The sequence below is a fragment of the Rutidosis leptorrhynchoides genome, chromosome 4 (assembly GCF_046630445.1).
Source record: "Rutidosis leptorrhynchoides isolate AG116_Rl617_1_P2 chromosome 4, CSIRO_AGI_Rlap_v1, whole genome shotgun sequence".
Classification (NCBI taxonomy): Eukaryota; Viridiplantae; Streptophyta; class Magnoliopsida; order Asterales; family Asteraceae; genus Rutidosis; species Rutidosis leptorrhynchoides.
The window spans coordinates 6,513,318-6,540,414 of NC_092336.1; the positions used below are offsets into that span (position 1 = coordinate 6,513,318).

At 33.1% G+C, this 27,097-nt stretch overlaps 2 protein-coding genes, 1 non-coding gene and 1 pseudogene across 3 annotated transcripts; 2 read left to right on the forward strand and 2 right to left on the reverse strand.

The window, feature by feature from the left end:
* Positions 1-2,291: 2,291 nt before the first annotated feature.
* TRNAK-CUU (transfer RNA lysine (anticodon CUU)) lies at positions 2,292-2,364 on the forward strand. Its single transcript has one exon. It is a non-coding gene; the product is annotated as a tRNA-Lys (tRNA).
* A 4,425-nt stretch (positions 2,365-6,789) lies between these two features.
* LOC139839481 (large ribosomal subunit protein eL19y-like) lies at positions 6,790-17,705 on the reverse strand (annotated as a pseudogene).
* Positions 10,800-12,698, forward strand: LOC139844014 (uncharacterized). Its single transcript, XM_071834211.1, has 4 exons — positions 10,800-11,000; positions 11,117-11,437; positions 11,526-11,621; positions 12,127-12,698. Exons 1-4 carry the CDS (start codon positions 10,800-10,802, stop codon positions 12,511-12,513), a joined length of 1,005 nt encoding a protein of 334 aa, XP_071690312.1. The 3' UTR covers positions 12,514-12,698.
* Positions 17,706-20,919: 3,214 nt separating the features above from the next.
* Positions 20,920-21,405, reverse strand: LOC139839483 (uncharacterized). The gene has a single exon (XM_071829548.1). The coding sequence runs from the start codon at positions 21,403-21,405 to the stop codon at positions 20,920-20,922; it is 486 nt and encodes a 161-aa protein (XP_071685649.1).
* Positions 21,406-27,097: the final 5,692 nt, after the last annotated feature.

Consider the following 27,097-nt stretch of genomic DNA (forward strand, 5'->3'; position numbering starts at 1 on the left):
TTATTATTATTATTATTATTGTTAATAGCATTAGCTTCAGGAAATGCTAGCGCACCGGTAGGACGAGATTCTTGATTTTTCATCAGTAATTCTTTATTAACTTCTGCAACTAAGAGATAAGTTTGAAGTTTGGAAAAAGTTTTATAATTCTGCAATCTTAAATTTTCTTGCACAGTTATATTTGCAGAATGCATTGTGGAGAAAGTTTTCTCCATCATATCAGCACCACTTATTTCTTGACCACAGAATTGAAGCTTTGAACGGATCTTGAACATGGCCGAGCTGTATTCACTTACCTTTTTGAAATCTTGGAACCTTAGATTTCTCCATTCTTCCCTCGCAGCTGGAAGTAATATTTCCTTTTGATTATCGAATCTACTCTTGATACTTTCCCATAAAACATGTGGATCTTTGATAGTGAGAAACATATGTTTTAAGGTGGTATCAATATGTTTGCGAATAAAAGCAATTGATTTTAATTTATCTTGATCGGAACAAGTATTATTTTCTTTTAAAGTTTCTAGAATACCCAATGATCCAAGATTTATTTCTACGTCCATAACCCATGATGTGTAGTTTGTTCCCGATACGTCTAAGGCATCAAACTCAAGCTTTGATAAGTTTGACATTTTCTATTTTCAGAAAGATGAACAACATAAATCATAATCATAATCATAATATTATTTTTTTTTCGTAGATAAATAACAACATGCAATTAGAATTAGTTTAGATTCATAAGTAGTAAACAAAGGAATAATGGTATGATTACAAATAATAAAATCATAAGGGAATATAGGTTCATATTATATTATATTATTAATGATATTATTATAATATATATTAAGTTATAATATATATTATTATAATATATTTTTCTTATTTTAACCTTTAAGATTTACTTTTAATAAAAATACAAACTACTTTTCTTATTTTAACTTTTAAGATTTACTTTTAATAAAAATACAAACTACTTTTTTTATTTTAACTTTTAAGATTTACTTTTAATAAAAATACAAACTACTTTTTCTATTTTAACTTTTAAGATTTACTTTTAATAAAAATACAAACTACTTTTTTATTTTAACTTTTAAGATTTACTTTTAATAAAAAATACAAACTACTTTTTTTATTTTAACTTTTAAGATTATAAATTTAAGAATAAACATTAGTATGCATGAAATAAATAATGATTAATTGCATAAGTAATCATAAATGTTGGATAACATATAAAGACCCCATCGTATTCGTATTGATCGGAATTAATCTCGACCCATGGTACCGTGTTGTCAAATGACGTGTTGCGTACATAAAGTACCGTGTTGTCAAATGACGTGTTGCGTACAATCATGAGGTCTTATTAACATAAATATAAATGTTAGTGAAGTTAATAAGAGTTAGATTACAGAAAATATAATTCAGGTGGTATAACCGACCATATATAACTTAAATAACATAAATATAAATGTTAGTGAAGTTAATAAGAGTTAGATTACAGAAAATATAATTCAGGTGGTATAACCGACCATATATAACTTAAATAACATAAATATAAATGTTAGTGAACATAACTGTAAATGTTAGTATACATAAATAAATGTTAGATAACATAAATGTAAATGTTAGTATACATAAATAAATGTTAGATAACATAAATGTAAATTAGGCGACAGTGTCGACCATATATCATTTAGGTGGTATAACCGACCATATATTAGTTAGGTGGCAGAGCCAACCATATTTAGTATAAATGTTGAGATAATCGTGCTGATAACGTGTTATAATTCAGTAGGCTTATAACTACCTTTAGTGGTTCTTGACTGTAGAAGGTATATAGAGATAGAGATACTGTAAAACGGAGAAAACAAAGGTTGAACAAAAGGTATGAGTAATTGGTTTTTTATTTATAGAAAAATGTACAATGAGAGTTTGGTGGCATTTGGAATCTAGAGAGAGAGAGAGTGTTTTTGTTAACCAAAAAATACATACAATAAACTCTAACTCAACACACCTATTTATACTCAAAAAAATATACTATGCAATATCTATAATAATAATAAAATTATCATCCAATTATTACTTTTATAACAGTTGTTGTTTACTCGTTCTTTTTCATTCTTATTCTTAAGTTAGATAAGGTGACAAAAATCTTGTTAAAAAGAGGGAAAAACAAAAAGGTTTATGTAAATGACATTGAACTTTGTAATGCTAATATTTTCCACACATTGTTAATTTTATTAAATTTACCTATTACTGAACGTTTAAATTACTTTTTATTAGAATAAAGACAACTTGCCCGTCTAGCTCAGTTGGTAGAGCGTAAGGCTCTTAACCTTGTGGTCGTGGGTTCGAGCCCCATGGTGGGCGTTTATTTTTGTTTTTACCATATTAGGTTCATTGCTTGTTTAGTTCTATTACAGCTAATTTTTGCCTCTGAACTATAATGATTCTGAATGATAACTTATTAATCAGAATGCTTATAACCCTTAACCATTCAGAGTGTTTTTATTTACAAACCTTCCCTGGGTCCCAATTTCACTAAAGTATGTTTCACCTTGTTTTTTTTTTATCTTTTCTTATTTCACGAATATGAATGAATATCATATACTCCCTCCGTCCCATCATATTAATAGTCCAGTATTTCATTTTGGAATGTCTTAAATTAATAGTCCACTTCCATAAATAGAAAAGAATAAGAAGCTTAAGTTCTATTATACCCTTGATGTCAGTATGTGGATATGATTAAAGGAGAAAGAAAAGATAAGAGTAAAACTGGAAAATAAACAGAAAATACAGTATTTTTTTGACATTTCCTTAAACTGTGTGTTTTTTGTCTGTGGACTATTAATATGGGACGAAGGGAGTACTACTACTATTATTATTACCTGATTACCTCGTATATATTATTACACTTTCACACAATAACCTTTCAGCTTTATTATACACACATAAACTTTGTGTGAAGTGAACACTTCTAGATGATTTTTTTGATAAGTTCAGTTTTTTAATATGGGATAAGTTCATTTATTAAATTGTTTTTTGTTGTTACCATATATTTTTACAGTTAGAGACATATAAATTCAAAAAATACAATCAAAGGATAATTATCAACAGAGTAACATAATTTATAAATAAGGTCATAACAGTAATTTCATGTCATTCATAGTGTTGATTCAGAAGTATTATCAAACAGTAAGTTATCATTCAGAATCATTATAGTTCAGAGTCTTTGAACTATTCAGACCTCTAAATCATTCAGAATTAAATCATTCAGTTTTATCAAACGCACCTTAAGAGGGATTGAAAACCTCTCAATTAATTTCGAAGTAAATAATTATCCATTATTAACGATTTTTAAAATTACCTTATTTATGTTTACATTATTAATCAAATGTTTGTTAAATTCAATAATAAAAAAAAAATAGGAGTAAAGAATACAAACATACTTGAGTTAAAAAAATGTTAGTTTTCTAAAGAAATAAGACGTTGTTGTTCATTTCACTTGTTAACCGATAGGGGGACTTACAACCCATTTTGTGTATTAGTATGGATTACAATTACAATAAATATATATATATATATATATATATATATATATATATATATATATATATATATATATATATATATATATATATATATATATATATATATATATATATATTTTTAGAGTGTTTAGAAAAGTTATAGAATTAAGTTGTAGGTCTATAGCGATTTTCAGTTCAATTCCTACTTGTTATGCTTATGATCTATGTGCTTTAATGTTCTCTCATTCAATTTGGTTGTATTTGTTAAGTTGTGAACTGTGAACTTTGGATTTATGTTGACGAATTGTGATGTGGACTTTTCAATTTGTTGGTTTTGCGAATTGTGAACTTTAAACGTTGATCTTTTATATTACAATTTTGTTAATGTGATAGTTTATGTTTGATTGTGTGTTATGTTGATGAACGGCGAACTTTATATGTTGAATGTTATGCCATAAAGTGTGGAGCGTGACTGTTATTACTTTTATATATAAATCGGTTGTGAATGTTTTTTAAATGAACAAGATTGTAGGGGAAGTTTGTTGGTGCATAAACGTAAGGCCCTCGGTCATTTGGAGTTTTAGACTACGTACGAAATCAAAGTTATACTGTCAGAGTCCATTCGTATGCATAGAAGTTAACATCCGTACGGATGAAGATCACATCCGTACGGATACAGCTGCAGAGCCTATAAATAGGCGATTTCAGGTTCATTGTTAGGGTTACGAATGCTAACACCTCTTAGCCGATTACAGTCGTTCATTAGCAAACCCTAATCGATTCCAAGTCGTTTCAAGTCAATCTCTAAAGTTAATCAATCATTCAATCAAGTGTTTTCGACTAAAAACACTATATCGAGGATTTCACACTCGATATAGCAATATACGATTGTTTAATTCTGTTCAAACGATCCTACAAGTAGTAGTTGAACATGAAATTGACACACAAGCCATAAATTCGTGTTTTTAAAACATGCACATGAAGTTAATTACTTGTCATTTTTCTACCTAATCATTTTGATCCTTTTTAAAATGTACGGTAAAAAAGGGTAAAAGGTAGAAGGTTTTTCCTATTCAGGCTACCCGGAAGGGCGAGTAATCCGACCCCATACTCTGATGTACGTAGCCCAGCGGGATTACTCTCCGGCTGTTTCTGACCCATCCATGTCCACACTAAATATTCGTCCTAGACAAAATTCGAACCTGAGACCTATCGCTTATGTACGGTAATTTCTAGTATAAAAAATTGAAATTTTTGCTCCTTTTGTTAGAAATTTAGGACCCAACCAAGACAAGTGATTGATCACAATCACTAAATCACGAACGACAAACGAATGAAAAAACATAAGCGATAAATAAAGCAGAACGACACAAGGAATTTAACGCGGTTATATCTCAACTCCAAACACGGGGAAGAGTTTAGTCCACAGGGACAAACCGGAGAATTTTTCCTATATTTTCGTGCACACAATGACATATTACATAGGGTTGTATCTATAGGGCAAAAAAAAGGAAACTTCTAGATCGACTTGCTGGCCAAACTAGGGCTCGCGTTTCGCTACTACCCTCGCGTTTCGCAAAATTGCTACATCAAACTCGAAATTCTGGCTTCAAACGCCCACTTGAAGACTTTGAACAAACTCATACCAGATTTCCTATCTTGACTTCATTGAACCTACCCATCTATACCACCAACAAAGCTTCTTGGGACATGCCCATTCCAAACCATCAAATTGATTAAGCTGGCAGCTCGATAACGAGTAATTCAACTACACCCATTAAAACGTAATCAACCTCGTCTGTCAATTATGTTAAAACACCCACAACAACCCTAGATCACCTAATTATAGAACTCCATTTGAATACCGCCAGATAAACCACCTGGGACACACCGCACTTCCATGCCTTGGGAAGGAAGACTTTCGACTCTCAAACACCTGAGTAATAATCCAATCTTTGTTGCTAGCTTGGGTCATCTCGGTTTATGCGCCACCATCTTTTTACACCAGAAGATCATCCTCTTACATTAGAAGATCAATTAAAGTATGCTAAACTTCAATCACACGATTTAAACAGGAGACAAAACCGCCTCAACTCATTGTTCTAGACACGCCCAAACCCTATCACCGACATGTCAACGATCACCTTCGTACATAATTTCTGTCTATTACTAATTTTTTCTTCCAAGCAATCAGAAAATCTGACAAACGCCCTTGTAGACTATTAAATTAGAACGGATGGAGTATATGATTATCAATTTTTCTTAAAATTTTCAATAAGTTGGTTTCCAAACATACCTCAAATAAATGCCAAAATAGTAAGGGTCTGTTTGATTGTCTCTTAATAGTTCATCACTAAATACTGAGTCGTTCAATATTTAATGTGTTTATATTATTAATATCTAAATTTAAATGATAAATGATGATGAATCGTTCAGCAGTCTACAACGAACCATTTAGATTTAAAATATTCATTTAACCATTCAACACATTATTTTCTTTTAATATCCTTCTTAAATTATATACATAGCATTTATAAAACAATTATACTCTTTTACTTATTTATTTATTTAAAAAGTTAATGCATTAGTTTTATATAATTCGTAGATTTCATTCAAAATAATATCAAATAAATTATTATCGTTTAAAACTAAATTTAATAAGAACCTTACAAACATTCAAACTCTAATCATTCTATTTTATTAAACAAATCATAATTGAAGTGGTCACCCCATCTACATGTATAAACACTACTACAAAAATTAACCAAAGGAACCTCTTTTTTAACCTTTAAAACCTGTTTTACAAGAGATTCCTTTAGATGGGGGTTCCAAAAGGGTAGAACTGGTTCATCAATCGATTCCTTTGATGGAGTAAAGAGACCTCTTTTTAATAAAAAAGAGGTTTCTTTTCGGAACATAAGAAACCTCTTTTGGGCTTAAGAGGTTTCTTTTTTAGCAAAAAACCTCTTTTAAAGATATAACAGGTTCATTTGGCTCATCAAAGAGACCAGTTTTCACTATCAAACCGGTTCCTAAATGATGTATATATATATATATATATATATATATATATATATATATATATATATATATATATTATATATATATTTATAATAACTACCTCTATATTCAGTAACTCAATTTTTTGCTTTCACGAAATTTGAAAAAGCCAATTTATATGATAAAAAAGTTAAACAATACACTATAGTTTAAACAATTGATTCTCTTATTATTAATACTATAACAAAAGAAAAGAATGGGTACAATCATATGACCGTATCAGTTTTGCTCGAATGTCAACAATTGAAATGTGCACTATTACATTCTTAATCGATATACAACTAAAAATAATAGAGCACTCTGGGCAAATCGTTCCTCCCTTCGAGCCAACTTTCGTTCTCTGCAAACCTTATTCTTTTGGCGTTTGGCCTCAAACTGGTCAGCCATGGTCTTCTCACGGGCCTTCTCAGCCTTTGATTTGTGAATGCTCTCCATCAACGCTTGTTCTTATAAACATTACCTTTAACCTTCATGTAGATGTCAAGGTACATGTGTTTGTCAATCTTCTTTGCCTCTTGATACTTTCGTAACAATCGCCTTAACACCCTCATTTTTCGCATTCATAGAATCTTAGTGGGCAACCTAGCCTCCCTGGAACCCTTACCACTACTAGAAAAGTATAAATTGGGGACGACCTTTTTCGGGACGACATAATGTCGTCCCCAAAAATAAGGAAAACGACAAAAAATGGGCCAGCTTTTTCTGAGACGTTTGACCAGTTTTTTGGGGACGACATTTAGGGACGACATGTCGTCCCCAAAGAAATTACCATTTTTCATTTATTTTTTTGGTAAAAAACTGGCTCCAAAAAGCAAAAAAAATCCCGCCAAACTTTTGGGGACGACATGTCGTCCCTAAATGTCGTCCCCAAAAAAAGAATTATATTTAATTGTTTTTTTGGCGCAGAAATATTTGGCTCCAAAGGCGGGAAAATTTCGTGCTATTTTTTGGGGACGACACGTCGTCTCTAAAAACTTTTGGGGATGACATTTGTGGCGCCTTTTGTGGCGCACCAGCGCCACTAAAGGTACAAACGAAAAAAGGTTGAATTCAACTAGTAATATTATTTTCTAGTATAAGTATTGCGTCACACACTATCATACTATATGGTTGTCCATTTTTATTTATTTTTTTATTAACGATCCGTCAAAAATTATTATTATTAATATTACTAGTTGTTTTTTTACTTTAATTTTTTATTTACTATATATTCAATTTCAATTGTGGATTTATCATTTCTCATATGATGGTTATTTGTTAGGAAGTGGTATAAGTGATAGTTACTTGTAGATTGTAGACAAATACGAAAATCTGAAAGACAGAAATTGTGTATGTTGGCACTTCATCACGAATGTTCATTCATACATGCATGAATTATGAATAACATAACGTTTACAATAAAACTTACACGTTGGTATCTTATTAAGAAAATTGGACAAAACTTTGTCCCACATTAAACCAACTTGCACTACAGTAGTACTAATATATTACAACAATTAGAGTTTTAATAATAATAATAATAATAATAATAATAATAATAATTAGTTCCACCAATTTATCTCGTGATGGCCTCACTACATAATAATTAGTTCCACCAAGTCAAGAGCATATATTACTATATCTCTACCCCACTACATCACTTCCACCAATTTATCTCTATTAATTTCTCCGTAATTAGTTCTTATATTGCAATCAGTCACTTTTAATATATTATTTGGATATTGCCACTTCTTTACCAATAAAAAATAACACTGCCACTTAATAATTTTCACGAAAAATTAAATTTCCCTCCACCAAATTTATGACTCCCCCCAAGTCTAAGAGAGTTAGAAAAAGGTAAAAGGAGTTTTTCATGGTTCCAGTTGTCCAAAAGTTAGAAAATAGAAAACCATAACTTTTTTCATCTTCATTTCCATCTCTGATTTCTCTGCTTCTGGCGTTACACTACTGTATCAAGGTAACTCACATCTCAGTATCTCACTTCTTTCTCTAAATCTAAATGTAAATCTCTAGTAATTTTTTGTTTATTTTTTCACAATAAATAGAGTTAACGATATGAAATTGATTTTTTTTTTAACAGAACGATATGAAATTGATTAGTAATGTTAAATTACAAAGTTTTAGAGATACATCAGTTTTGGTCCAAATTCTTTTAACTGTGATATGTGAAGTATTTTTGATTTTGATGTATTATACTTTGAACTCAACTCCTCCTTTATGTTTTGAAAGATACTCGCTATCAACCCTACACAATATGTGAGGAGAGTAGATGGAAAGCGGAACGCACAACGGGCAAGAAAGTTGCTAATAAAGTTTTGCGTTATTTTCCTATAACTCCCAGACTTAAACGTTTGTATAGTTCCAGACACACTGCAAAGTATATGACTTGGCATGTTACTGGACAATGCAAGGAAGAGGGTAAGATGCGTCATCCGGTAGATGGTCGAGCGTGGAAAGAAATCGACCAAAGATATCCAGATTTTGCACAAGAACCCAGAAACTTCCAGATGGGTTTGGATCAAATTTCAGGCAGAAAGTGAACAAGGATGATAACAACATAACAGGCATGAAGTCTCATGATTGCCATATCATGATACAACGATTATTACCGGTCGGAGTTAACGCATTTTTGGACGTAACTATCTCGACACCAATAATCCAGCTATGCGCATTCTTTAAGCAAATTTGTGCTCGAGAGTTAATGGTAGCCGACATGGTGAAAGCTCAAAAACAATTGATTAAACTTTTATGTACTTTTGAGCTGATTTATCCTCCGGCTTTTTTTGACATAATGATTCATCTGGTTATGCATTTACCGGAAGAGGCTATATATGGAGGGCCTGTTTACATGAGGTGGATGTATCCAGTTGAGAGATACATGAAGAAATTAAAAAATTATGTTAGAAATAAAGCTAAGCCTGAAGGTTGTATAGCAGAGGGGTACGTTGCCGACGAAGCGTTAACAACATGTTCAATGTCTCTTGAAGGAGTACAAACGAGATTTAATCGGCCTGACAGATATGAGGACGGGCCAAATAGACCGTGTGAGTTTCATGTGTTCAAATCCCTATGTGTAACATCCTGACATCGGGCCTAGGTGAAATTTACCTTTTTGCCCTTTAGGAGTGTTAAAGTGAATTTTAATGAAATATATAATTATTAATTATTTATAATTAATTGTTAGACCATTGGGTCCGTTTTATGACCAGGGTCCCGAAACAGGTTATATTATTTAATTATGACATCGTATGCTTTGCTGAATTAAATACGAAAGATATCTGATAACAGATAAATACCCGTGTATTATCGGGAATGGGTTTAAAACCCATTTAATTAAGTAAAACTGCTCGTGGTTTTTGTGGTTCCAGTACATTGTTTTATTTTCTTTTTATCTAGATCAAATAAAAACACACACATCACAAACACTAAAGCCTAGCCAAAATTGTTGATGATGAAGATGTAATTGAAGATTAAATTGTGGGTTTGTTCATCTCTCTCCCTCTCGTCTCTGTCACGCACCACTCGCCATCACCATTGAAAGACCTAGTTTTTATTGTTGAAGAGGATGATAAAATTGAAAGCTTTCAATCATGATTCGTGCTTCCTTTAACATCTAGCATCAAGGTTTGTCTTTAATTTATGCTTAATCTATGTTTATTTAGGGTTTTACTATTTGTTATTAAATGATGCAAATGGGTGCTTGAATCTTTTGATTTTGGTGATGAAATTGCTTGATAAATGTTAGATTTAAGTTGAATAATTGCTAGCAAATAATTTTGGGTTTGAATATAGCTAAAAAAAATTGGTGTACCATGGGAGTGGACAGCAGCTTTTAGCTGCTACTGCTGCTGTTCGGTGGGCTGCCACCACTGCCACCACGGCTGCCCGCGGCAGCTGGTGGCCAGTGGTGGCGGTTGACGGATGGTGGCGGTGTTTGTCGATTTTTGGTACGCGAGATGGTTCGGGTTACCCGTTTGGACCCCGAATCGTTCGTGTTAATTTAGTAGTGATTGGTTTCGTCGTTTTTAGACTATGACCCATTTTTCTAGTTATAATTGGATTGTAAATGGTATAAGTATGTAAATAGTGTGGATTGCTGACTTTTAACTCGTGACCATAATGGTGAGTTAAATTTGGGTTATAAATTATATAAGTGGACTTTTAACTCGACGTAGAGGTGGTCGTGGACCAACAACAAATGGTAAATTACGAAAAATGTGGGCTGACATTGGTGGACCATTGCCGATTCAGTTTGATGTTAGTGTGTTGGGGACCGGTCGCCCGATAGGCCCACACAAGTCGATGTGTATTAACATGCTCGCGGGAATCGTTAAGGACCCGTTATTTCCAAAGCATTACGAGAGTTGGGAAAAGGTTCCTGGCGAAAACAAAGAAAAAATTTGGCTTGATCTCGGTGTAAGTTTATTCGGTTAATTATATTATAGTTGACTTATTTAATCTTAAACTTTATATAATATATTACTTATTATACTAATAGAATTTTGTAACTTTTTTTTTTCAAATTGTTGTAGGGGTTTTTTAAGATGGGCGACTGGCTAGATGGTGGACATACCCAAAAGGTGGTGGAAGCCGGGGTAAATTCTTTGTGCGCGGACCGATGGAGAAATGCTAAAAGTAAACAAAAAAAATATTTCACGGATAATGACGGGTACGCACTTCCCAATAACCTTCGAAACCGACCCCCACCGAATGTTCAACAACGTCTATGGGACCCATTTGTGGACCTAATGCTTTCAAGTAAATTCCGGGCTCGTTCTGCGCAGAACAAGAAAAATAGGGCGAAGATGGAATACGCCAGTACGCAGGGTAGCAGGTCAATTGCCGACCGTGTGGTAAATCCTATTTTTAACTTTAGTTTATGGAAAATATTAATACGTGTCTGTAAATTTTAAATGGTCAAATATTAATATGTGTTTGCAGGCCTCTCTGGATCCTCCGAGTCTTATCGAAAACTTCAAGAACAACCACACTTTTAAGAAAGGTGGATGGAGTGGGGATAAAGCTAGGGTGAACCACGTAAGTACTTACATATATATATATATATATATATATATATATATATATATATATATATATATATATATATATATATATATATATATATATATATATAAAGTCAAACGAAGTCAACAAAAGTCAATTGGGTTAAAATTGGGTTAAATTTAGTCAATTGGTCAATATGGGTTAAAATTGATTTAAATGAAGTCAATTGGTCAATATAAGTATATGTATATGTATATGTGGGCCAAATGGTCAATATGGGTTAAAATTGGGTTAAATTGAGTCAATTAGTCAATATGGGTCAATATAAGTATATGTATATGTATATACGGGTCAAATGGTCAATATGGGTCAAATGGTCAATTGGGGTCAATGTGGATTAAAATCGTCCCCAATTGAGTCATTTAGTCAATATGGGTCAATATAAGTATATGTATATGTGTATATGGGTCAAATGGTGAATATGGGTTGTCGTATTGTTATATGATAATACTAATAATAATATTTGTTAACTATGTAGGAAAAAATGTTGAAATTAAAAGAAAAATATCCGGAAAGGAGTGATGAAGTCATTATGTTGGAAGTTTTAGGCAAACGTCGCGGGTACCGTCGCGGAGTGGGTAAAACGTTACCCGGATCGGCTAGTACATCATCTTCATCATCAACTTGTCAAACAAGACGACCACCACCACCGGGTTCCGAAAACCCATTGCTAAAGGAAGCGGTATACGATACTTTTGCCTTTAACAATATGGCAATCCCGCCCCAATGGCAATCTTTTTTCCCAACCCCCAATCAAACTCAAGAAACCGAAGGTGAAGACGAAGGTGATGACGATGAAGACATGGAAGAAAGTGGTGCGTCTCAAAGCGAAAGTGATGAAGAAAATGAAGATGAAGCAAGGTAAGTTTGTAAGTTTGTTTGCTATTCGGATTTGGTTTAAGTTTGTAAACTTTGGATAATGTTTTAAGGTTGTAAACTTTGTGTCGGATTGTAATCTTTTAGTATTCGGATTAAGTTTGTAACGGTTGGATAATGTTTCGGACATGTTTTAATTAATGTTGAGCTTGTGTTTGTGAAATATATTGTGTTTTGTGCAACAGGTTTTGATTTGGTTTAAATGTGCCGTTTTTACGGCTGGAAAAGCAGTTTTTAATCGGCCCAAAAACGATAACAGCTTATTGGGGACGACATGTTGTACCCTTTTGTCGTCCCCAATTACATTTTAATATTATTATTATTATTTAGAATGAAAATAGGATATTTTAATATTATTTTTTTAGAGACGACATGTCGTCCCTAAAGAGTCGTCCCAATTAGATTAAAAATATTATAATTATTAATTCGTTGGAAAAATGATTTTTTTAATATTATTTCTTTAGGGACGACATGCCGTCCCTAAAAGTCGTCCCCAAAAAATGGACAAGATTAACAATTGAAAAGTCAAAGTGGGTCCCACCGTCGTCCCTAAAAAAAAATCAGTCGTCCCGAAAAACTTTTCGCGACAGAACACTGGGGACGACTTTATGGGGACGACATGTCGTCCCGCAAGATTATTGAGGACGACATGTCGTCCCTAAAAACAAAATTTTGTTGTCCCCAATTGGGGTTTTTCCAGTAGTGTACGCTTTCCTGCAGATGATTGGTTATAAATGAATTGCATTCGTATGAAAATGATATTCAGTGACCTAAGCTTAACATTTATCCGAAACAAAGTACTTATCAAGTACATGCATGTGAAGTAGCCATTAAGGCATGTAAATACAAATAACAAAACAAACTGAAAAATACCGTATCCAGAATGATGTCCCTTTCTTTTATCCTCATTCATGTGACGTGCACGAGATGGACAGTGGATTTTGGTTAGGTTTCTGATGATAAATCTGTCTTGACCAACTTCCTGATGTTCTGACCTGTAATGTAACAGTTAAACAACTTTAGGAGAGCATTTAAGTACTATAAATCAACAAAATTATTAAGCATCACAATTTGGATGGTCAACCAATTAAAAAACAAAAATAAAGAAAAATATGTATATGCACTGTATGTAGTGACCCGAACTTTTCCATGATTATTCCATGATTATATATTAAATGAAAACTATATTTGCATGATTAAATGTTTCCAACATGTTAAGCAATCAAACTTGTTAAGACTTGATTATTTGAAATGAGTTTCATGTAGACAATTGACCACCCAAGTTGACCGACGATTCACGAACGTTAAAACTTGTAAAAACTATATGTTGATATATATATGGACATATATGTAACGATTATCGTTGTAATGACATTTTAAAGTATATATATATATCATATCAAGATATATTCATTGTTGGTGATTTGTGTCACCAATATGATTTAGTTGTAATGGGATTAATTTGTTAACCAAAATAACCTTGTTAAATATCGAACAAGTTTGGGGAAAGTGTGGAGTGCACAATTGTTTGAACTTATCTTGATTATGACGGGGTTTCGGGCCAGCGCCCCCGATAGCGGGGTCCAAGGGGCAGAGCCCCTGGCTGGGGTCGAGCTGCCAGGTCAGCTTGAAAATTTTTTTTTGGGTTAATATCGGTTTATTAAAAATGTGTTAAAAATTTAATTTTAAGATTTCAACAACATTAAATAAGATTGTTAACTAAGACACATATCAAAGTACTTCTACTTAGCAAAAATGCTTACAATTACATTTCCATTCATTTTTCATCAACAATTCTACTCGTAGTCATTCAGTATTCGTACCCGTATTATACACAGCTGCTAGACGTACTTACTATGAGTATATACCAATAGGAACTAGCATGGGATTCCACTCTTGATTATGTCATGCATGACTAATCAAATTTAACTTCTACCATGAACTAGTCAACTAACTAGAGCTCCTTTTAACCCCACTCACCACTCATCATTCACCACTCACCAATCAATCCATTTCACTTACAATTCTCTTTCTAATTCTCTCTAAACACACACACACACACTTAGGAATGAAATTTCCAGTAAACTAATCATCATCTTCATCAAAAATTACTTCAAGAATCAAGCTATAATCATCATAGGAAGAACACTTTGAAAATCCTTTCAAGTTTGCTAGTTTACTTTTAATCTTGCAAATCCATTCCAAGTAATCATCTAAGATCAAGAAATCTTTGTTAATTACAGTAAGTTATCTTTCTTATTCAAGGTAATACTCATATCCAAACTTTTATTCGATTTCTATAACTATAAACTATCTTGATTCGAGTAATAATCTTACTTGAAATTGTTTTCGTGTCATGATTCTGCTTCAAGAACTTCCAAGCCATCAAAGATCCATTCAAGCTCAAGATTATTTTTGTCATTTCCAGTAGGTTTACCTACTATACTTGAGGTAGTAATGATGTTCGTAACATCATTCGATTCATATATAAATAACTATCTTATTCGAAGATTTGAAAACGTAATCACTAGAACATAGTTTAGTTAATTCTAAACTTGTTCGCAAACAAAGTTAATCCTTCTAACTTGACTTTTAAAATCAACTAAACACATGTTTTATATCTATATGATATGCTAACTTAATGATTTAAAACCGGAAAACACGAAAAACACCGTAAAACCGGACATACGCCGTCGTAGTAACACCGCGGGCTGTTTTGGGTTTGATAATTAAAAACTATGATAAACTTTGATTTAAAAGTTGTTCTTCTGGGAAAATGATTTTTCTTATGAACATGAAACTATATCCAAAATCATGGTTAAACTCAAAGTGGAAGTATGTTTTTCAAAATGGTCATCAAGACGTCGTTCTTTTGACTGAAATGACTACCTCTTACAAAAATGACTTGTAACTTATATTTCCGACTATAAACCTATACTTTTTCTGTTTAGATTCATAAAATAGAGTTTAATATGAAACCATAGCAATTTGATTCACTCAAAACGGATTTAAAACGAAGAAGTTATGGGTAAAACAAGATTGGATATTTTTTGATTGTTGTAGCTACGGAAAATATTGTAACAATTATATACAAATCATATCCTAGCTAACTTATATTGTATTATACATGTATTCTAATATATTATGTAATCTTGGGATACCATAGACACGTATGCAAATGTTTTGACATATCATATCGACCCATGTATATATATTATTTGGAACAACCATAGACACTCTATATGCAGTAATGTTGGAGTTAGCTATACAGGGTTGAGGTTGATTCCAAAAATATATATGCTTTGAGTTGTGATCTAGCCTGAGACGTGTATACACTGGGTCGTGGATTGATCTAAGATAATATATATCGATTTATTTCTGTACATCTAACTATGGACAACTAGTTGTAGGTTATTAACGAGGACAACAGACTTAATAAGCTTAAAACATTAAAACGTATTAAAAAATGTTGTAAATATATTTTGAACATACTTTGATATATATATGTACATATTTGTTATAGGTTCGTGAATCGACCAGTGGCCAAGTCTTACTTCCCGACGAAGTAAAAATCTGTGAAAGTGAGTTATAGTCCCACTTTTAAAATCTAATATTTTGGGATGAGAATACATGCAACTTTATAAATGTTTTACGAAATAGACACAAGTAAATGAAACTACGTTATATGGGTGAATGATCGAAGCCGATTATGCCCCTTTTAGCTTGGTAGCCTAAGAATTTGGGAACAGACCCCCAAATTGACGCGAATCCTAAAGATAGATCTATCGGGCCCAACAAGCCCCATTCTGGAATTTGGAATGCTTTAGTACTTCGAAATTATCATGTCCGATGGGTGTCCCGGAATGATGGGGATATTCTATATGCATCTTGTTAATGTCGGTTACCAGGTGTTCACCATATGAATGATTTTTATCTCTATGTATGTGATGTATTGAAATATGAAATCTTGTGGTCTATTATTATGATTTGATAATATATAGGTTAAACCTATAACTCACCAACATTTTTGTTGACGTTTTAAGCATGTTTATTCTCAGGTAATTATTAAGAGCTTCCGCTGTTGCATACTAAAATAAGGACAAGATTTGGAGTCCATGCTTGTATGATATTGTGTAAAAACTGCATTCAAGAAACTTATTTTTGATGTAATATATTCTTATTGTAAACCATTATGTAATGGTCGTGTGTAAACAATATATTTTAGATTATCATTATTTGATAATCTACGTAATGCTTTTTAAACCTTTATCGATAAAATAAAGGTTATGCTTGTTTAAAAAAAATGAATGCAGTCTTTGAAAAACGTCTCATATAGAGGTCAAAACCTCGCGACGAAATCAATTAATATGGAACGTTTATAATTAATATGAACGGGACATTTCACTGTACATACCGCATGGTGCTTAGCTACATATAAACTGAAAGTTTCATTAATTTCTAATTTATACAATGAAACATTTTAGCTACCAATGCAATAATAAATGTGAATGAGCCTGACACAGATCCACACAGCTCACACAATATATCAAACTATATGTCCAAGCAACCTAAATGTTCAAGCAGAACATTTTTATGCATATTAAGTCATATAACAAACAATAACTTACTTGCATTCTCTAATATTATTAACCTATAGCTATTAAAATTTGTTTTTATCCAACTCCAATTTAATAAATTTTAAAAATAACACCAAACGATATCTTTCAGCTCCTTAAGATATAATTAAAACCACAAATCAACAACGACTTAATTTATCAATAAATCGATATAAATTCCAATTTATCTGCAATCACATACAAAGCAAGCAGATCTCAAAATCAACTAATAAATCTAGTCTAAACTGAACAGTTAATTGAATAAGCAACAAATAACCAGTGATAACCTAAAAATATAAACAATAATCGTTTCAATTATGGATGATAATACAAATTATGATACAGAGCACAAAATACATGGAAAAAGTGAATGAAACATGAAAAAGAATGATATCATACGAGAATTGGCCATGGAGATCTCATTGCCTTCATTTGGATCGAGCCAACACTTGCAGCGACTGCACTTGAGGACGCTAGCAGCGAGCCGCTTCTTTAACTTCAGCATACCGTTTCGTATCACGGCGGCTAACAAAAGGGGATTAGGGTTTTTAATTTTGGCCTGCATTTTACTTTTGTGATAATTACTTTGCGTTTTCAGTTTTTGAAGCATAAGTTTTTGAGATAAGTTTTTAATTTTTCATTTCCCGCTATAGTTCCCTCTAAAAGAAATGCAAAAATAGAACCGGTTTTAAGTAAAAAAGAAGTTTCAAAAGTTTGAAACCGGTTTTATTAAGAAAAAGGTTCCTAAATAGAAAGTAAAGGGACCTGTTTTTTTAGGAAAAAGAGGTTCCAAATTTTGAGAGCGGTTATTTTTTAAAAAGAGGTTTCTAAAATGGACCAAAGAAACCTCTTTTTAATTAAACTTCAAGAACCGGTCTCTTAAGGTTTTTGGAATCGGTTTTTTTGGACTTTTTTAAAAACAGGTTCCTAATAGGGGTTTCTTTGCTTATTTTTGTAGTAGTGAAATTGTTTGCTTATCAGAGGAGGTTTGTGACCACATATGAACTCTTTTGGAGAGTCCATGTTCATAGAAAGACATACAAGGCTGCGGGCGCCCACAACTTTTATACTTCTAACTAATATCTTGGCCTTGAGTTGTCAAGTATTGGGGTTGGTGATAGCGAGGTTCATGTGGTGGCTTGGGGTTGGTGATAGCGAGGTTCAAAATATGGCTAGGCGGTTGAGTTGTCAAATCGGATCCTTTCCTTTTACTTATCTTGGCCTCCCATTGGTGCTAAAATGAAGAATATCTCGAGTTGGAATCCCGTTATAGATAGGTTCAAAGCAAGGTTATCAAAGTGGAAAATGCGATCGTTGTCATTTGGTGGAAGATTGGTCCTTATTAAATCGATCCTCAATAGTTTGCCATTGTATTATTTCTCTCTATTTCGTGCCCCGCCGAGTGTGTTAAAGTTACTTGAGAGTGTGAGAAGAGCTTATTTTTGGGGAGGGTCGGATTTGGGTTCAAAACTTTGTTGGGTAAAATGGGAAAAACTTCTTGCATCATATGAACACGGGGGTTTAAATATTGGTTCTTTAAATAACAAAAATTTAGCTTTATTAGGGAAATGGTGGCGGAGGTTCAAAACCGAAGCCGATTCCTTATGGGCTAAACTTATTCGTAGTATCTATGGATCATGTGGTGGCTTGGATTTAGGGAGTGAAGAAATTCACTCCTTAAAACCAAGTATCTGGCGTTCTATTTTATTAGCAGGTACAAAAATTTCTGAAGTGGGAGTTTCCTTCAACAACTCGTTCGTGAAAAGCATTGGTATAAAGTCAAAGTCCTCATTTTGGGAATGAAAGCTGGATCGGAGGGGGAAAATTGCGACTTTTATTCCCTCGTTTATTCAGGCTCGAGTCCAATTCAGCAGCATCTATCGATGACAGGTTGGATCAGACTTCGCTTGGTGGTTTGACATGGAAGTGGGAATGGTCGAGGATGCCTTCGGGTAGGACAACAGGTGAACTTGAAGCCCTTTGTAATTTAATCAGTACATATAACTTCAATGGTGGTTGTGAGGATTCTTGGTCGTGGACCTTATCCCCTAATGGTAAGTTTACGGTTAAGTCTCTTTGCTCCATCTTGGAGGATCATTCTGTATCGTTCTCTACAAACAACAACGAAACGATGCGCAATTCTTTGGTGCCGAAAAAAATAGAATTATTTGTTTGGAGAGCGGTTCAAAGACGTATCCCTACAAGAATGGAGCTTGACAATCGTGGCATCGATTTACATAGCATTAGGTGTCCTCTATGTGATGACGATCTCGAATCCGTGGAGCACACACTAATCTTTTGTAAACACGCTATGGATCTATGGGTTCGAGTATATTCATGGTGGGGCCTTGGTAACGTTTCTAACCTAAGTATTAGTGAGATTCTTCGTGGTAATGGTTCATCATCAATGACAAGTTTGGGGAAAAAAATATGGCAAGCGGTAGAATGGATTTGTTCTTATCTAATTTGGTGTAATCGTAACAACAAGGTTTTTCGTGGCAAAGATTGGTCCATTCCGGTGACTTTTAATGAGGTTCAAGTCAAAGCTTTCGAATGGATCAAACACCGGTTAAAAGGAAAGTCGTTAGATTGGTTTTCTTGGATAAACGATCCAAACATATATCTAAAGTTAGTATAATTCATTAGTTTGTTTTGTATAATTCGTGTTAGGATTTAGCTCTGTTTCGTGTGTTTGGTTTGCTTCCTTACAAACTATCTTCTACATCTTGATGTATTTGTTGTGGTTTTAATATATCTATTCTTGCTTTTCAAAAAAAAAATAAACTTCTAACTAAAATTTAAAAAAAAAGAATTACTCGTATAAAATTAAATTTATTTGTTGTTTGTTAAAGAATATACTAATTTATGGTCCTATAATAACTGATAATGATTGGTTGAACACAAAAGGTTCGTCAAACAGGTACCATATATACAATTTCAGTGGCCAACTTCATTTCTGCTTTTTTACTTTCTACTTTTTCTTTCTAGAAAATTTCATGGTACTTCACTGTGATAATATATTTACTGCAAAACAACAAAAAAATTGAAATTACATGGTTAAAGAAATGATTAAAAATGATCACAAAATAATCTGATAAAACCACATAAATCTGAATTAAAATACACAATATCCTCAAATAGCCTAAACATAAAAATCTTATAAAAAATCGACAACGTACATCCCAACAAATAAAAGCTAGCTACAAACCACTCACAATACAACAGTGGCTAAACCATTTTTTTTTATCAAATTTCAATGGGTTACATGGTTAATTCTCAAAGGGAATTTAATTAAAAAAGATTATATATATCGAACTTAATTAATTCATCAATAACCTACACTAATTAAGCTATTTACCGAAATATGGTTTCAACGCGAAAGTTACTACATGAAAATCAAACAATTTGCAAAATAGGTTAGATGCAAGAATTATAAGTTGTACAAATCAATGTCCTTAACACCTAGTGTTGTCAATACCGGACGGACTTGTTTTCAAAAAATCTTAAAAATAATCTTTTTCTACAAACTCCCTTCAATAAATCACCATTCATACAAATATTCAATTTAAAAGGCTGTGACTAAAATCAGTATTGCCTGCTAACAGTTACTATTTGCCATTTTAAAACTAGGTATATAATTTTATTGATATTCTTTCATAAGTAACAACAAAAAGTTTATATATCAATGCTAATCGCTAGGGTTAGATATCCTGATGAATCAAGTATATAGTTTCATGTAAGTCCCTCATAAACTAACTAATAACCTTCTAGTCCCTCATCTAATTTTCAAGTCTCCGGTCGTTATAAAACCTCCTTATAAACCTTTCAGCCGCATCGTCCACCTGAATATCATCTTCGCCATATTTGGTTACTTGAAACGGTGAGTCCATCATGCTCATTCGCTCAACCAAGGGAGACTTACCATTTGTCAACATACCAAGAGACTTTAGAACCGCTGAATTTATTACTATTTCATCACAATTGTCCACAACCAATGGAGGGTCATAAGTAGGACGGGTTCTTTGGTGTTTCTTGTGGGTCGAAAAGAGGAAGAGTGTGAAAGAAGGGGTGTTTTTACAACTAAATTCGTACTCTTCAAGTGGCGGTCTAGAGAATGAGGCCTTGCGTGTGATCTTGTCACGTTTCATCAACATGTTAAGATGGACCAACAATTTTCGCTTGATGATTCCTTTCTTTAGCATAAAGAACATTACACGCACCAATTTCCATATACTTTTGGTGATTACTTTTGAATTTTGCTCCATTCGCTCTATCTCTTTAACTAGATTACGAATTACGATTAGTTTAAGAGATAGAAAAAAATACTCGTAGATGTTTGATGCATGTAGTTATTGAAGGTGAAGAGAAGAGTGGTATTTATATAGAAATAAATCATGATCAGAAGTTGTAAGCAAAGAGAAACTTGAAAGAAGCCACCAATTCATAAAGTTATGTACGTGTTGGCTCCTATAAAAAAAAGTAGTCATTGTGAGAACGTTTTGCATGTTGAACAAACTATTGAAAATATGCAATGCTTTTAAACGTTATTGTTTTGGTATTTATTTGCTTTTAGTTTCCTTTTTATAGAATTCCTTTATGACCTATGCAAACATATGAGCTATTATTATCATATTATTTTATTAAATTGCCCATTTGATTCCTGTGCTTTTCACTTTTTGCCCATTTCATCCTTGTGTTTTATTTTCTGCATTTTTTTATTCTTAAAAGCATTTTAAAGTCCCAATTTCATCTCTAACGCTAACGAAAGTTAACTGAATCTGTTAAAACTCTTCACATGGACTATCCACGTAATCTTTAACTAATTAAATTACAAAAATCAATTCTTTTATTTTCAAATATCATATATATCTATATCTATTAACACTTCTGAACGTAAATTTAAAAAAATTAAAGCAAGCTATCTTTATAACCAAAGTGCACTAATCTTAGCTAAAATTAGTGGGTCGGATGATAGACCCATTGACCTTTGTCCTGGACTCAAAAACCTAATGGGTGGGAGGGTAACGACTTGAGAATCCCAACCCTGATATTTTTTGTTTTTTATGAGTTTTAAATAAACAATTAATTTTGTTATATACAACACATAATACTCATAACTGATCGAATTAGTTATATACACCAATGATAAGTACTGTAATGAATTAGCAAGTTTTTATTGTTAGATAATAGGTTCGGCTCAAGTCCGATATGTGGGCTTGGGTCCGTTAGGGTTAGGTATGTATTTAGGGTTTATGTAATCTCTATTTATAGTCGATAAATAAAACATAATAACCACATGTTTCTATCATCTTACATGGTATCAGGCCATCTCCAAACCCTAAATAAATAAAAATTCTGCCGTCGCATTTTCAGCCAAGCAATCGTCGATCATCAAATTCCATATCGGTAAACATTAAATTCATAGAACACTTCCTCAATTTTCTATTCAGCCACTATTTTTTTTCCTATCATATAATATTCGCCTCGTTGCCGTTTACTCTATTATCATTATTTAAAGGTAGTCAATTTGTGTACGTTTCTATATCCTTAATCATTTTATCTTTGGTTTCCAACACAAAATTTGCTCTTCTCAAATTAATTATAGTGCCGACTAGCACTTTCTTTTCTATCTTCTATTATTAGTGTTAAAAGCATATATCTCGTTTAATATTTATTCTGTCTACTTAGGTTCGATCCTTACCTAATAGGCCACCCCGTCAAAATACCCCAACCCTCAAACTGTCGTGACTACCAGTTTGTTGCATCCACCACACACCGTCGTCTTTTGCATTGCATCACAAACTACCTTATTGTATTTTTTTTTTGCAAACATGCAGTCACCCACCGTCATCTATTTCATAGCACTGAGTCAAATCTATCTTCTTTATTCTGCGCTCCATCCTTAAATCCTTAAATTATTATGATTTCTCTTGGCAAACCACTTACAAATAATTGTTCCGTCTCTCTCTTCTTTTATCCAATCAACTCACAATTTCTCAACCCTTCTGTTGGGCTTATCAATGATCAATGAAAAAAAAAAAAACCTAGCTGCCGTTTTTTTCTTTCCTTCCTTTATTTTTTCTTTACTATCTAAACTTTTATTCTTATTTTTCTTTTCCTTTTTATATTTTAATTATCCTGGATCCTTCGAAAAAAAAAAAAAAACCTCAAAGCCGCCTTGTATGCGCAACACTTCATCAATTTATCATGTGTAAACAGCCAATATCATTCACCTGTTTATTCTTGTCTTAATTAATTAAGATTGCCGCATAACCTTTCTTATTTTATTTTTATTCAGTACAATAATCGGCGTGAGGCTGAGCCGCCTAGCTTGACTAGGTTCCAAACCCCGAAAAAAAAGAGAATATACTCAAAAATCTTATTTGCAGCGTTGATGAAGATTGTGATCGTCGACAAAGTTCCCTGCCCAAGTCCTCGTAAAAAAAAAAAACGTTACGGAAAAGGAAACGCAGTCAAGCAAGACGCAACGACATCAGCGAATATCAGTCTATTCGGTGCAACAAATGAAAAAAACAAGTTTCTTTTATTTCTTTGTTTAATATTTATTGTTTTATCTCCAGTCCGAACTTTCGCGATTTCGCCGTTCGGACTGCGGGGGAGTGTTAGATAATAGGTTCGGCCCAAGTCCGATATGTGGGCTTGGGTCCGTTAGGGTTAGGTATGTATTTAGGGTTTATGTAATCTCTATTTATAGTCGATGAATAAAACATAATAACCACGGGTTTCTATCATCTTACATTTATTAGTAGATTAATCACCCAATTAAGATAGCCTGTGATCCGAGACTCCCTCATTGCGTTTGTTTCATGCTTCATTAACGCCTGCTCCATCACAAAGTCAATTACAAACACGCATTTGAGAGTTCACCATTTTTGCTTATAGAAGATAACAAAAATTCTAGAAAATAGGCAAAGCGAACTTATAAGTGTTCCTTAGATTCGTTATGTGCAATATACTCATATTGCATAAATTTTTATCGGACAAAAGTACACACCCGTAAAGCAGCTTGACGCAAAGGGGATGATAGTGTGTAGGCTTTCAGGATTTTAGAATTCGAATGTCAATTGGAACCTCTACGCCATTTTAGCTAGATTAGTGCACTTTAGTTATCAAGATAGCTTGCTTTAATTTTTTTTTTTTTAAATTTAGGTTCAGAAGTGTTAATAGATATAGATAATACGATATTTTGAAAATAAATGAATTAATTTTTGTAATTTAATTAGTTAAAGATTACGTGGATAGTCCCTGTGAAGAGTTTTAACGGACTCAGTTTGCCTTCGTTAGAGTCATGAGGGATGAAATTGGAACTTTAAAATGCTTTTAAGGATAAAAAATGCAGAAAATAAAACACGGGGATAAAACGGGCAAAAAGTGAAAAACACGGGACGAAATGAGCAATTTTGTCTTTATTAAATATTAATATAGTAACAATATGAATATGCAAACACATGCGATGCTTTTAAATATTTTGTTTAGTCACATATGTGCATATGTGTGTATTTAGTAGCATAATAAAACGAAAATCGATAATGAGACCGGGTCGACGAGCAAATGTGATTTGGGTTCTTATTCGCAAGTTTAATTTTTAATTGTCTTTTTGGCGACCTGTTGTTTAGTTTCTTGTTTTGCGTTGTAGTGGTTGTTGGTTTAGTTAATAATTATGTTTTGTTGTTGCGTTTGTATTTTCTTTTACGTGTGGTTATCGTTTAGTTTCGTTTGTATTTTATTTTTTGAGTTCTTTCATTTTCTTTATAAATCCCCTCATTATTTCTCATATATTCATTTTTCATGAAAAAAGGATGTACCATCAATGACTTTAACAAACTGTATCGTTCCCTGATTTTATTTATTTATTTATTTTTTGAAAGGCAAACTCACACCCATATAATTCTAACACGAATATATACATCACGAAATGTCCTAAACAGGACTAGAACCCTCAACCTCAAGGTTGTAAGAGTGACCTCAGTACCTCTAAACCATTAACTCTTTGGTCCTGATTTCATTTATTGAAACATGCGAATTAAATTATAGACATAATTACCGAGGATAGGCCCTGTAATTTATATAAAATACTGAATAGTCCTTAAGCTTTTATTGACGTGGATACTTCTCGTAGTTAGAAAAAGTTACTAAGATGATCCCTCGTATTAACGATCGTTAAAAAAGCCCGTTAAATGAGATCGCATGTAAGTGGCGAGGATTTTTGTCATATTAAGCCCTTACTTTTTCTCCTTTCCCACATTTATAAACCATTATATCTAATTCTAATTCAAACACTAAATCAAAATATGAAAAAATTGAAACTCACCTTTTATTTACCATATAATAATCAAAAGGAAATGCGGTATTACTCATATACAAATGAAGAATCTAACACATTTTTAATTACTGTCAAACTTGAAACACAAACAACTTTTAATTTACAATCAACTATAAATCACGATTAACACAAAAATCGCACCTGAACCAGAGATGACGAAAGGGGTGAAGACGGATGTGGAGAAATTTATTTCAGAATCGATGTCGACCGGAGTTAGAGGAGTTGTCTTTTGACGCCAAATTTGATACCGGGCGACCAATAATTTGGTGGCGGTTTGATGATCGATTAGAACCATCACTACAAGAAATTCGTTCTTTTGCCACGAAATCATTTGTGGCGACAAAAATTTCGCCGCAAACAACCCGCTAAACGACAAAAAAATCCTACTTTTTGACTTGTTGAGTCAAACTTAACTATTGTGGCGACATGTCGCCAAAAAAGTCGCCGCAAATTTAATTTTACATTTTCTTTTCCATTTTTCTTAATAAAAACCTGGTCAAACGTTGAAATTTTTTAATTGTGGTGACATGTCGCCACTAAACGTTGTCGCAATTGTTATTTTTTATTTTTATTTCATTTATTTTTTTCACTCCAAATTGCAAAAATTATTAAATGGAGGGAAAATTTCCCGCCATACCTATTGTGGCGACTTGTCGCCACTAATGTCGCCGCAAAAGTTGCACAAATTTAATTTTACATCTCCTTTCCATTTAATTATGTAAGACGGTAGTGTGGTGGTGATTTAAGACAACAAGATGTGACGATGTTGTAACAATGGGGAATGTAGTGGTGATGTAAGTCGGTGAAATGAGGAGGTGATGTAAGATGGTGGAATGTGATGATCATGTAAGACGGTGGAATGTAGTGAAATGCGGTGATGATATGCGACGTTAGTAAAATGAGTCGGTGATGTAAAATGGTGGAATTAGAAAGCAATGTAAATTGGTGGAATGTGGTGATGTAAGATGGTAGTATGATATGGTAATCTAAAACGATAAATTCTGGTGGTGATATAAGTCGGTGGAGTGTGGTGGCCATGTACGATGGTGGAATGAGGTAGTGATGTAAAACGATGGAATGTGGTGAAAATGAAAGATGGTGAAATGTGATGGTTATGTATGACAATGAATTGTGTTCGTGATGTATGACGATGGAATGTGGTGGTGTATGACGGTGGAATGAGGTGCTAATCTAAGACGGTGGAATGAGGTGGTGATGTAAGACGATGAAATGCGGTGGAAATGTAAGACGATGAAATGTGATTGTTATGTAAGAAGGCGGAGTTTGACGGTGACGTATGACAGTGAAAAACAAATCAAGAACCTCTGCAGTGATACAAATCAAGAACCTCTAATGAGTTACATCTTGTCAATTCACGTACCGCATCACTAATAATAGGTGGTGATGTAAGGAGGTTGAATGAGATGATGATGTAAGACGATGGATGTGGTGTTTATCTAAGACAACGAAATGCGATGATAATGTGACATCGTGAAATGTAATAGTGATGTAAGTGGATGAAATGGGAAGGTGACGTAAGTCGGTAAAATGAGGCAGTGGTGTAGGACGGTGGAATTAGAAAGTAATGTTAGAAGGTGATGTATGACGGTCTA

Coding starts and splice junctions, on each gene's coding strand:
- LOC139844014 (XM_071834211.1), top strand. CDS start 10,800: ATGTGGGCTGACATTGGTGGACCATTGCCGATTCAGTTTGATGTTAGT. Junction 11,438..11,525: donor GGTCAATTGCCGACCGTGTG/GTAAATCCTATT, acceptor ATGTGTTTGCAG/GCCTCTCTGGATCCTCCGAG. Junction 11,622..12,126: donor ATAAAGCTAGGGTGAACCAC/GTAAGTACTTAC, acceptor TTAACTATGTAG/GAAAAAATGTTGAAATTAAA.
- LOC139839483 (XM_071829548.1), bottom strand. CDS start 21,405: ATGGAGCAAAATTCAAAAGTAATCACCAAAAGTATATGGAAATTGGTG.